This window comes from Cervus elaphus, chromosome 27 (assembly GCF_910594005.1).
Source record: "Cervus elaphus chromosome 27, mCerEla1.1, whole genome shotgun sequence".
NCBI classification, from domain to species: Eukaryota; Metazoa; Chordata; class Mammalia; order Artiodactyla; family Cervidae; genus Cervus; species Cervus elaphus.
Genome location: NC_057841.1, coordinates 48,838,255 through 48,850,806, shown reverse-complemented (window position 1 = coordinate 48,850,806; position 12,552 = coordinate 48,838,255). Strand labels below are relative to the sequence as shown.

Below are 12,552 nucleotides of genomic sequence, written 5' to 3'. Positions count from 1 at the left end.
GGCCCAAACAGGGATGTGTGAGGGACGAACCAAGAATGAACATCTTTTTCTAAAAGATGTCTTGTACTTTACATGCATCATAACTTTCTTTCATCCTTACCTCCCCACGACAATGGTATTGATAACAATTATCTCCAGTTTTTTCTAAGAGACTGGGGCTCAGAGAGGTCCAAAGTCACCTGCAGTAGGTGGCCATATGGATTTAGTGAGTACCCGAGAGACGGGTGCTTCCTGCTGAGACAGGGACAGGGGCTGGTCTCTGACCTCACCTACTCCCTCCTCTTATGCTTCTGGCTCCTCTTTCCTCCACCCTTCTCCTAGGGGTGGCGTGGGCTGGTGAGGGCCGTCGAGGGTGGGATGGGGATGGGCTGGGGAAAGGCCATCCCAGGTTCCTCTCTGGGCTCCTGGACCACCTTCGCCGTCACACTCCCCGCTCACCTGCTCAGGTGAGGGCTGATGGCTATAGCGCCCTTTACCCGCCCCCAACCCACCCCCGTGATGTCTCTTCCCACCCTTCCCTCAGCCCCGTTCCTCCTGGTGTGGAGAAGGCTGGATTCCTCAGGTCCCAGAGGGCCCAGGCTCCCTCTCGGGGGGCGGTGGGGGGCCTTACTCCCTACCCTGCCCCCTCCCCAACCTCGGCTCTGGCTCTGTGGCCGCCCTGCTTCCCCAACAACCCTGCCGGGGAGCCTCAGTTTCCCCCAGCCAGAAACAGGAAGATGAGAGCTGCCCCCCACCACCCAGGCCCAGGTTCCCTGCAGACCAGCTGACTGGACCCTTCCTCCTGCCGGACTCCCCCTGTGCTCCAAAGGAGGTGAGTCCACCAAAGGTGAAACCAAGGCTGGGCCGACCCACCTGGCGTCCAGGAGGGGCTCTGACCGCCTCTGACTGCACTGGGGCCAAGGCTGTCCAGCTGCCTCCCTGGGGTCCCTCCCTGAGTACCAAGTTGGGCACCCGTGCTGCTGGGCCAGGCGTGACCAGCAGTTCAGGGCGCCTTGCAGGAGGGAACCGGCCAGTGGACCCAGGTCTTCCCATCCCCGCCTCACCTGCCCCAGAGTTGAACTTCTCCGCACAGCTCGGCAGAGCCAGGCTGGTGGAAGAAGCGGCCGGCCCAGGCCAGCTCCCACTCCAGAGAACAGCATGGAGACAGAGGGCCCCACTGGAAGAGCCACCCCCTGGCTTAAAGAAGGTCAGTGTCAGCAGCCCTGGGCCAGGGGACACGTCCACCCTGTTAGCACCCAGAGTTTGGGAGCAGAACTAAATGTTCTAGGAGGGGGTGGTCTTGGGAACAGGCGCCATAGAGGGGCCCACAAGCTACTGTGAGGGGGGGAGGGTGCCCTGGAGGCACTGGCCGCTGGGGGAGAGGAGCTGGAGCCCAGCAAGCGGGCTGTGGGGGCAGGCGAAGCCCTGGGAGGGCCTCCGCCCCCTTGCCTCCCACACGGCAGCCCCCAGAGAAACAGCAGCAGCTGTTCCAAAGCTCCCCGCCCTTCCTCGAGACAGGTGTTGGCTGAATTCTCACTTCCTCCCAGCCTGAGAGAGCGCCTCCACCCGCTCTCCAGCCCGCAGGCCGGTGCAGAGTCAGCAGCGCCTCTTCCTCGCCTCCACTCGGGGACACCAGCCCCCACCTCCGGGGGAGCGGCCAAGCCCTTCTGCTGAGGTCACCTGCGGGAGGGCGGACCCTGCTCCCCTGCAGGGGCACACCGCAGGAAAGCAGGGCCCAGGGAAGCTCTGGCTGAGGAGCCAGACGGGAGCGGCGGCAGCCCCAGGAGGCAGGAGGGACCCGAGGCTCCGGACCCCCGGCGGGGCCTGAGCTCGCTGCCTGCGGAGTCCCTGCTGCGGCCGGCGGAAGGGCGGGGCCTCTCTACTGAGCGCCGAGGCGTGGCTGCTGCCCAGCGAACTGGCCAAAAGACAATGGAAGTGTAAGTGACTCTCATCCACAGGAAATCACCATTTTTTTACAGCAGGAAGGGGCAATTAGGCCAATTATCTCCTCTGGCAAGTTGGAAGTGCAGACCCAGAGCAGTCAGGCTTGCCAGCCATGTCACACGGGTGGTTATTGGCAGGGCAGCCTCGAAGCAGCGCTGCGCCCACCAGCCTGAATAATGGGCCATCACTGTTGACTGTTGCCTCTGGCTGGCTTCTCAAACTTCACTTCGCGTAAGTCACACTTCATGTGACAAGTCCTGTAAGGTAGACCCATCGTCCCCATTTGACGGATGGGTAAACTGAGGCCTGCTGGAGGAAGCTGACTGGCTCAAGATCACAGTGGACGTTGGTGGCAGAACAGAGACCAGAAGCCAGATCTCAGAGGAATTTATTCGAAGCTTCCTTCCCCACGCCCTCTTTCCTGCCCTCCCTTCCCACCCCTTTGGGCCCATGGATGCAAGGGACGGATGGTGAGCAGAGACGCCTAGGAGCTGTCAGAGTCCACCATCCCCCACCCTCCCCATGGCCAAACAAGAGCCCAAGGGAGGCCACAGACCACACCAGCAGGAGTGGCCTGCGACCCAGAGCCGTTGGGTGCCTCACAAGCCGCGAGTCTGAACACAGAGCCACCGTTTGAGTGGAATTTGGTGAAGCCAGTCAAAGTGATGCTTGTGAAAACAACTTAGCAAGACATGAAAAGGCTTTCAATAGGTTAAATCTGAAAAATCGGAGAATGCAAAAGTGTATATTACTGTGTTTAGAGTGCTACAGAAAATATATGAGTATGAACAAACTGGTGGAAAACCTTTCACTAAAGTGATCACAGACAGGTGGACTCCTAAGAGATTTTTTCCCTTTGGTCTATTTTCTAAACTTTCCAAAATGTGAGTTTATTACTTGATGATATAACATAGATAGAAGGCATCATGATGACCTAAGAAAACCTGGGAGAGGTGCTCATGACTTGGGAGCCAAAGTCCTCGATGGGGGGACACCTAGTTATCTTGGTGGCAACCTGAGCACAGGGGTCCCCCGGTTAAGCTGGTGAGGCCTCCTCCGAGCCAGAGTCTGCAGGCCAGTTCCACCCCCTGCTCGTTTCCTACCCTGGGGTCTTTCTGGTCCACCATGCACCCTCCCTGTCTCTCAGACTCCCCTTCCAGAAGGTGGGGGCTCAAGGTTGGGGACTTGACCTGCCTCACAGCTTGGCTGGCCGAGAGCTAGACTGAGGCCTCTCCCAATGCAGATAAACTGATGTCCCCGGACGGGGAGGAAAAGCAAGGATTCCTTTCCAGTGTTTTCTTGGTTTCAAGAGGTTCCTAACAGTGTGCAGGTCCTGGGAAGCTCTGCAGGGAGCCACAGCCAGCCGGCCAGTCACCCTGCATCCACTTCTGGCTCAGTCATTCCCAATCTCAACACGGGCAGGGGGCAACTTTCCCCACCCTTGGCCTCCGTTGTCTCCTCTGGTCCCCAGTTATCTCCTCCCAGACTGTGTCGAGGAGGAGATGAGATAACAGAAGAGAAGAGCCTTGAATTTGGGAAAATCCGCTCTTGGCAGACAGCGCCAAGCCTGAGGTTGGAGCCCACATCTCACCTCTCATACCCTGTCCTTGTCCCCAGCTGCCACCCCCTACCCCTCCGTCTCTGCGACGCTGCCCTCCTCCTCACATGGGTAGGCCCCACCTTTTTGCAAACTCGTGAAGGCAATGATCTTGCCACCTGCTGGCCTTGGGTCCCTCTTCTCAAGAAAGGTGAAGTTTGATGGAAGTCGTTCAAACTGAGATACCAGAGCACAGCTCCCTGAGAGAGTGAATGTTGGTAGAGAGGTTGCTGAGTTACCCGCATGACTAAGGATGCACGTGGCCAGCCAAATAAGGCAGGGAGGGAGCGTTCTTTGAGGGTGTGTCCCATAAATATGACTTCATTTATCACCTAGTACTCCATCCAGGACTAGAGGTCTCAAATCCCAGGACACTGCCACAGTGCCCTTCCTTCTGCCCCCTTCAGCATCTCAAATTCTATTTATCTACAAGTTGAACTAACCTCTCTCTGAAATTGACTGCTCCGCCCATCATCCCTGCTTGCCTTCACGGCCTCACATTCTCCCAGGCACCTCCAGACCTCCCCACCCCTCCACCCCTCCACATCAACTGAGCTCTGCTCATTTCCTCTTATGGGAAGCCACCCCGCCCCCCATAAGCCCTCCTCCTCATCCTCCAGACCACTGGTGTGTGGACTTCCAACGACCCTGGATGCCCGCCGTGGACTCCTCCCCAGCTAAGCCCTCTGGGCTCATCCCTCTACTGGAGCTTCCAAAGGCCTAAGAAACGGATTTCTTCCAGACTTTTCTCCCATTTTCTCCCAACCTTACGCTGCTTAACCCCTGGAGTAACGCTGTCCCAAGAACCATTCAAAGACAGGACAATGGTCCCAGTGCCTCCCATAGCTATGCAAGGCAACAGACCCGCACCCACACCCCGACACACACACAGCCCCTCCTCGTAAGCACCTTCTGTTCTTGCCCAGTCAGCAGAGCCACCTGGCCTTGACCGAAGTCTCCCTCCACTCCTGTCCCTGCCTGGAGTCTTTCTCCCCTCCCTCCTGTATACATACCAACCTTTGAGGCACAACTCAACCCCATTTCCTCAGCACATCTTCCCTGATTTATCTGATCACTTGGCCAGTACATTCGACCGCTGTGCAGGATGGGGGCGGCCACCTAGCATGCCGAGGGACCTGCTCTGTGCCAGGTGTCATTGAAAAGTCTCCACATACCCTATCAAGTAGATATAGTGATGGTGATTGTTTAGAGGACACTCAGCAGTGGCCTAAGTTCACCCTTCCTGGTCAAGACTGGGATAGGACTCAACTCCTGGACTGCTCCAAGCTCTTCCCCTCTCACCAATCAGGACACTCTGCCATCTGTTTGGGTGCCGAGGCACAGAATACCTTAGACAGTGTCTGATTTGCTAAGCATCCATCTCCCAGCCTCAGCATAAGCCTCAGGAGGGCAGGTATCCAGGTCCTACATGGCTTTCATATCCCCCTTCACTTGGCCCCAAGTAGGAATTCAGTGAACACTCATTAACTAAATGAACAAACAAGTGAGTCAGTGAATGAATGACTTAATGAATGAATACATGAAAATACAGGCATTGCAAGTGGTTCAGCTGTGGGGTTATGAATGTTTGCTCTTAGTTCTTAAATCAGCCAGAAAATTTGAGCCTAAGCTAAGCCTTTCCCTCCAATTCTCTTAGAAATATATTGGCTCATCTGTGGCCAAACCATACCATCCTAATAAAAGCAAATTCAGATTCATATTATATTAAGCCAGGACTTTTTAAAGAACTATTTAGATTCATAGAGGAACTAAGGCGCAAGTGTACAAGTGTCTTATACATTTGAGCAACTGTGGTCAGGAAGGACTGAGACACTCGAAGTTATACCCTGAGCTGGAGTCAAGGGCCTATGTCTCCTGGCCGGGAGTTTGCCACTGCACTTGGATCCAGCATGGAGCTGTTGCTTCCCGAGGTCAGAAAAGCATTAAGTTTTCCAATGGATACTGCAGGCTGCGTATTTAAAGGGGGGAAGGACATGGCAGGTAGGGCAGGGGGTGAGCAAGGAAGAGAGGTGAGAGGTGGCCCAGTGTCTGTTATCTGCATATTGGGGCATGGAGACTCTTGGTGGTCTTTTCCCCTCGCCTTGAGTGATTAATAGTATCCGCTGATTTATGAGAAACTATTATTTAAGTAAGCCCCTCAATCAGGCGAGCCTTATCCAATGCTGGTTTCAGGAGAGAAGTTCTCTTATTCAAAAGGAAAAGTGGTAAATGAGAACCATGTTCCATCTTATTACAAAGTCCAGCATAGGATCTACAGAGTGGATGGCTTTTCCAAAATCTTAAGAGTTAAAATTGATTAAAACAGGTATGTGTCTGTTGGCTGAGAGAGTAGATACAAAGTACAATGGCGTTGTAATGACTGGACAATCCAGTTAGAGGAAAAGGCTCCTTCGGATGAGTAAGTTTACTCTGACAGTCTAGACAAAAATATGGTATGCATTGATAAATTGCTAAAACATGACTTCCCAGTAACCTACTAACTTTCTATGTTATTACTAGGTTACTAAACCATTCTCAAAGCATATTGACCAGATAATTCCAACATATATAATATTCGTTTAAAAAAATAAAATCTGAGAGTTAGTTAATAGCCACTGCTCTCCAGCGTGATCACCTGAGTTGGGATCATTTTCCTTCTTGTTGAGGTTGGTTGGAGGATGGTTTATTTTGCTTTTTCAAACTGGGAACAAAATTGGAACAAAATTGAAAGTTTCATGAAAACCAAAATAAAGGAGGAGGGGAGGGAGGAGGAGGGAGAGAAACGAAATCCCCACGACCTGCCTATCTCGTCTCACACAAGCTGCAGCACGAGCCTCTGCTGGGAACTTGCCTGTGTGTCCATGTGTCACAGTAAATCAGCTCAGCTTTCCCACCCGGGCTGGGGAGAGCGCGAGAACAAAGGGCCAGAGCAGAAAGGGCAGCCATGGGGGAGAGGAGAGCCGCACCAAGCCACAAAGGAGGCGAGGAGGCGCTGTGGTCAGGCAGGGGTGCGCCCGCCTGGGAGGGAAGGCTGGCAGGGGGCAGAGGCGAGCTGGGAGACAGCCCACAGGGGCGAGCAGGAGGCACCTTGGCCCAAGGAAGAGCAGCTTCAAAATGATGACCCTCTGAAGGAATCGTGAATTTCTTTAATCAGCTAATTTCCTCCGTGACTAAAACGCCTCATTTAGCAAGGCTTATTCTGAGCTGAAATTGAATAGGTGTAATTGACAAATGTTTGAATTTGGGTTCCACTCTGGGGGAAAAAAAAATACCTCTCCACTAGCTCCTCAAATATAATTATGGAACAAAGATATACTTTAAGGGCTCTTCTTCCAGTTCAGTTTGGAGGTAGATTCGGACTTCCCTCCTGATCCCCGCCCCCCACACTCGGACAATGACAGAGATCTGGCTTTCTTTCTCAAGAGAGGCACTCCGGCCGGCCACAGATGAGGCAGCTGTCAGGAAACTGGGCTGTAATCAGCGTTCACTGGCTCACAGCCTGCAGAGGGCACAGACCCTCTTATTCCTGCAGTAACAGGTCAGGCTGCTGGCCCTGGGATGAATGTGGGAGTGGTCTGAGTTGGTTTCTGTTTCAAACATCTTCCTTATGCAGGATCTCCATGCAAAACTTACATCGCAGGTCCCAACAATTTAAATATGCACCTGGGAGAGGATACTTTCAAATTCCAGATCATGGCTTCAACTGCATGTAACATGTCACCCCCAGCATGACTTAGAAGGACAGTAAATCAATGAAACAGTAAAAAGAAAAAAAAAAGACAACTGAAAATGGGTTTTTCAGGCGAGTCTGAAATGCTACAAGATTGCTAGTTAAGAACAGTATCCCTTTTCTCAACCTAAGGGTTATAGCCCATCTCTTCATCAACATCATAAACCGGGTGCCCATGAAACTTGCAAACTGAGATGAAAAGTGGAGGCTATCGGGTGGGTACATAGGTGGCCAAAGACAGGAGTTCTTTCTATGTAATAGAGCTATTTTGGTGTGTCAGGACAACTGACCCATCCCCCACCACATTACCCAGATATCTACTGTAGAAAGATATGGACTAGATGAGATTAAAGTCACCATATCTGTATCACAAAAAAAAAAAAAGGAAAGAAAGAAAAAAAAAAACCAGAAGGCATTCACTCAAATCTTACAATGGGAGGTGGGAGTGGTGGGTGGGTGGGTGAGGGTGGGGATAGAAAAGCAAGGGGGAAAATCTAAACAGCAGGATACGACAATAAATGGGAAAACAGCAAGAGAAAAAGCACACTAGGTTAATATAGGAAACTAGTTCTTTATTGAGAGATTGTATATTAGTATTAGTGGATTCTGTGTGTAACAATGTCGTCATGCACACGATACAAAAAAAAAGAAAAAAAAAAAAAGGCTGGGCCCACCATGCTTCGGAAGGGCAACAGAACAAAAGCAGCGTACAATGAGCAGATGGCCCGGGCTACATGAGCACAGTACGTTTCAGCAGGGTAACATCTCTAACCGAGCGCTGTACATTGTCAACTGGGGGATGTAAAAAAATACAGATCATGCTTTAGTTTTAGTACAAGAAAAGGTGAAAAAGATACACAACCAAAAGGATATTTGATACAGAAAAAATTACCCACAAAATAAGAACAGGAAGTAATTCAGCACAGCAGAACACGCGATCCCTGTTTAATGGAAAACCATTTTGCTGGGGATTCTCTTTCTTTTCATTTTTTTCTCTTCTCTTTCTTTTCAGATTGCCAAATGGCAATCTGGGGAGGCCCCTTGGGACTTTACTTTGGAAGGGCCCTCAAAGTAGGGGCCTTATTCTTTCTTTATTGCTGCTGTTTTGTTTCCGTTTTCGAGCAGGTCTGGCCAGCGAGGCAGCAGAAGGGAGCCGGCTGTTAAAGGGGCAGCTCTGAGGGCCAGGGCGGATGTCCAAAGATGCTCTTGACATTGTAAAATTAAACAATTAAGACACGGTGGCCAGGGCTCCCCCTTAAGCCAAAGACCTTGCTGCACCAAATTTTCAGAGTAGCAGCAACTATCATTTTATCAAAATTGTTCATATATATATATATATTTATTATTTTTTGCCTCTGACTAGATGTAATCTCTTCACTTATGCCGGGGTGCTACCAGGGAGCTAGCTGAAGCCACCCAGATAAGTGGCAAATGGGGTGCTACAGCCTCCAAGCCAAGGCAAAAGGAATCCACTTAACAGGGATTTACAGTGCAATGTACTCGGCTAAACAAGATGAGATACAAAAATGGTTATTTCTCTACATCTATTCTGAAATGGCCTACATCCTATACTACTACAATGGAAACTAAAAAGAACAGATTTAAGCTGGCAAGCTATCTAATAGTTTTACAAGAAGATTGTGGTTTAGGACCTTGTTGGGTTAAGCATTAGTATCCTCTATCGGAAGGTCATGAATTCTTATCACATTGCGCTAAATTTTACTCACAGCCCGACTAACCCTCAGCTCTTGAATTTCCTATGGGCGTGTTTGCCATGAAAGTAAACTTTGACTGACTGGCAGAATTTGTTTTCTTAGGTGTTTTTTGTTTTTTGAGGGGGTGTATTAAAAATAAAATTTAAAGGCAGCTGAGCAATTTGAATTTCAAAACATGGAATCAGCATCCTGCAATGGTATTTAGAGATCGGTGGTATTAATGAGGATGATAATGATTTAATCAGGATAATTATACTTTCAGGCTCAACATCCATCTTAATCATTTTTGAATTTCTGCCTAGTGTAATGTTCCACACCCGTTTTAAACGGAAATGCCAAGTAATGAGATATAATTGTGTATTGGGGGAGGGGTTGGCATTTCAAGGGAGATCTCACCCAGCCCCCCTCCCATTCCTATTCTTCACACATCCCCTCCACCCCTGCCCCCCACTGCTAGGCTGGCCTGAGACAGGGGATACTGCCGCTTAAATAGCAATGCCTTCCTCAGATGGAGACAGGAGATGGTTAAGAGGGGTGTCACAATACAGCTAAATGCGGAGGCAGAAGGGTCACAGCGCACACAGCAGCGAGTTGACCATTCACTGAGCTACACAATGAAGAAAAAAAAAAAAGATTTGATAAATGCAGAATGTCATCATTCTATCATCACACAAAAAAACTGCGGTTCAAACAGGCCTAAGGGGGTCAACCTTGCCTTTTAGGTTCTGGAGAGAGGCCGTGGCTGGGGACAGCTGGGCTGGAAGAAAGAGGGCTGGGCTTTCATTCTCCGGCCCAATCGGGCCCCTGGGGCGCACGAAAGCGCTGGCCCGCGACCCCACCCCCCACTCTGACTTGGGGGAGCAGCCCTGGTCGCATTGGGAAGACATCATTCCGAGCGTGAGGGAGGTGGGGGCGGGGGAGGGCTTCAGCCAGGAGGGATTGAGCAGACGTGGAGTGGGAGAGGATAGCAGAAACATTTCCAAGAAGAGCAATGTGAGTCCAGAGGCAGAATGCAAAAAGAAAAATAATAATAATAATGAATCTAAATGCATCTCGGGTTTGCTTTGGGAGGTGGGAGTTTTTGATTAAAAGAAAATGGAAGAAATGTGAAGCGGGGAGAAGAGGGGGGAAATCAAGCTATTGTTGTTAGCAGAATGTAAGGGAAAGGGGATGTGGGGAAGGGGACCGTGCAAACACACCCCATATATCACAGTTAAAAACAAAGCCGGCGCCGGCCTGCTGCTTTGTCAACGCCTGCCGGGGGCAAAGGCCTGGCCTGGGGGCAGCGTCCCACCGCATCCGCGCACACACAGCGCAACACCCAAGGGCCGGCACCCGTCTCCGGCCGGCCGGGTCCAGGGGTGCACAGCAGTGCACGCCTGACTCTCCGAGGCGCGCACACACTTGCATACAGTCACATACACGCGCGCACGCACACACACACACACGCGCATCCTGAACCCATAAATACAACTGTCATACAAAGACCATGGGGTGGGGGGTGGATAGCAGAAGGGCGATACACCAAAAAGGGTTAAAGGGGGAGGAAAAGATGGGACGGGAAATCGTGCAAGTGCCTACGAGAAGGTGGGGGCTGGGGCATGGGACAGGGCAGATGCCAGATGCCAGCTAGGCAGCCATCGGTATCAGTGACTAAATAATGGAGAAACACGAACACAAATGACATGAAACACACATACATCTCAAAAAAAAAAAAATCACAGAAAGCCAAGTAGGCTTACACACACAAACACAGGCGCGCGCGCACACAGTCATGTATCTCTCTCCGTCCTTCGATCACACAGGGCTAGGTATTGGGGGAAGGGGCTATGACTGGGGAACCGCGTCCGCCGCAAAGAATAAAAAAATGGGGCCGGGGAGGGAGGGGACTCGAATTCGCCAAACCCTAACTTCACTGCAAAAGCTCCCACGAGGGCGGCCACCTCCACACTCGGGGTCCCCCCAGAAGGGAGAGGGGAGAAGCCACCGCTCGCCCCGCGTCCTCCCGGGTGTGCCCTGAGCCCCCCCACCCCCGCCGCCCTCGGCGCCAGCCCCCGCCCCGGTGCCCGCGGCGACCCACGCTCGGAAGAGGACCCCGAAAGCAAAAAGCGATACCTCTGTTTCGCACAGAGCCAAACACTGGAAGCACGAGATAGCCGACGTGGACCAGGACCATCCTGGCTCCTCGCGCGGCGGCGGCGGCGGCTGCGCGCGGGCCCTTTGTGGCGCGGCTCCGGGGCGCGGGCGCGGGCGGCGGCGGGGCTGCGGGAGCCGCCGGGGCGGGAGGCGGGGCGCGGGGCGCGGGCGGCGGCGGGGCGGCGGCTGGCGGAGAGACAGATGGCCCATGGAAAGGCTCCCTTCCCGGCCCCTCTCGACATTCAAAGGCGCTGGGGCCGCAGCTGCCGCCACACAAAGGCGCGCCCAGCCAATGGGAACGGAGCGCAGCGCGGCGCGGCCTCGCCGAAACCGCGGGGGACAGCGGGGACCGCGGGCGCGCGGGGGGCGGGCGGGCGGGGGTGCAGGGAGGGAGGGGTGATGCCTGAGAAGCAGCGGGCGGCCAATCGCCGCAGCCCGCGGCCGGGCGCGGGAAGGGGGTCAGCCCCGCGGGGCTCCTGCAGCCTCGTGTGGGTCCCTGGTCGCCCGCGGGCCGGAAACCGCGCTCGTGGAGCGCCCTGCACCCAGACACGCGCGGCGTGCACACGGAACGTGCACACACCGAGAGCGACGTGCACCCAGACATGTGAAGGTGCCTTCGTGCTTGCGGAGAGACAGGCTCGAGCGTTTCCAGTGCACACGACCCGGAGGTCCTTGCACAACGCTCCCGGGTCACTCGGGGACGTGTGCATGGAGGCTGGCGCACGTGCAGAGCCCGACTGCGGGCACAAGTGGAGCTGGAAAGCGAGCAAGCGCCGCACACGGGACCCAGGCACTGTCACACGGGCATGCATACACCGGAAAGCCTTGTTAACCGAACACGTGCCAAGAACGCGTTCCCAAAGACACACAGAGAGGACACACAATGCAGATATGCACACTTCCAGGCTCTCTGCCTGTCGCACCGCTTCGCTGCTTCTGCAGAGCACAAAGCTGACAATATGTATTTGCAGAATGGAAAACCCTGTTCTAGGCTGAGGTGTGTGCACACGTTCCATACAGAGACACACTCACCCCAGAAAACCATTCGACCACCATTCTCTGCACTCTGACAGAGGCGCAACCAGCCATGTGGACAGACACACCCACTTCCACTGCTGACAGGCACATATGTGATATCAGGGTTAGGAAGCTCCTCAGAGTCACACGAGGCCGCCCAGCCCCGCGGTCCCATGGGTCCTGTGGCTGGTCTGCCAGGTACAAGCAAGGCAGAAGCAAAGAGCCTTCACCCAGCAGGCCACTTGTCAGGTGGATGGCTGCGACCTGGTTCCTACACTCAGACCACCTGCTATGGCATCTCCCCGCAGAGCCCTCAGACCAGGCTCACAGTCCAAAGTCCAAGGCAAGACCAGGGTCAGCTTGACATCCACAAGGCAGAGGACATTTCCTCCATCTCACCTTGTCTTCAGTGCCTGCTTTATTTCATGAGTCTG

General features: G+C 53.2%; 1 protein-coding gene across 2 annotated transcripts in view; it reads right to left on the bottom strand.

Annotated features, from left to right (window-relative positions):
• RNF165 (ring finger protein 165) overlaps positions 1-11,226 on the bottom strand; it is a 105,133-nt gene extending 93,907 nt beyond the window's left edge. For both annotated transcript variants that reach the window (XM_043889626.1, XM_043889624.1), the window contains exon 1: positions 11,081-11,226. Coding sequence is in view for 1 of the 2 variants with exons in the window: in XM_043889624.1 (XP_043745559.1) it covers positions 11,081-11,141 (61 nt within the window). In the remaining variant the exon portion in view is untranslated. The remainder of the gene's footprint in view (positions 1-11,080) is intronic.
• Between the last annotated feature and the right edge of the window lie 1,326 nt (positions 11,227-12,552).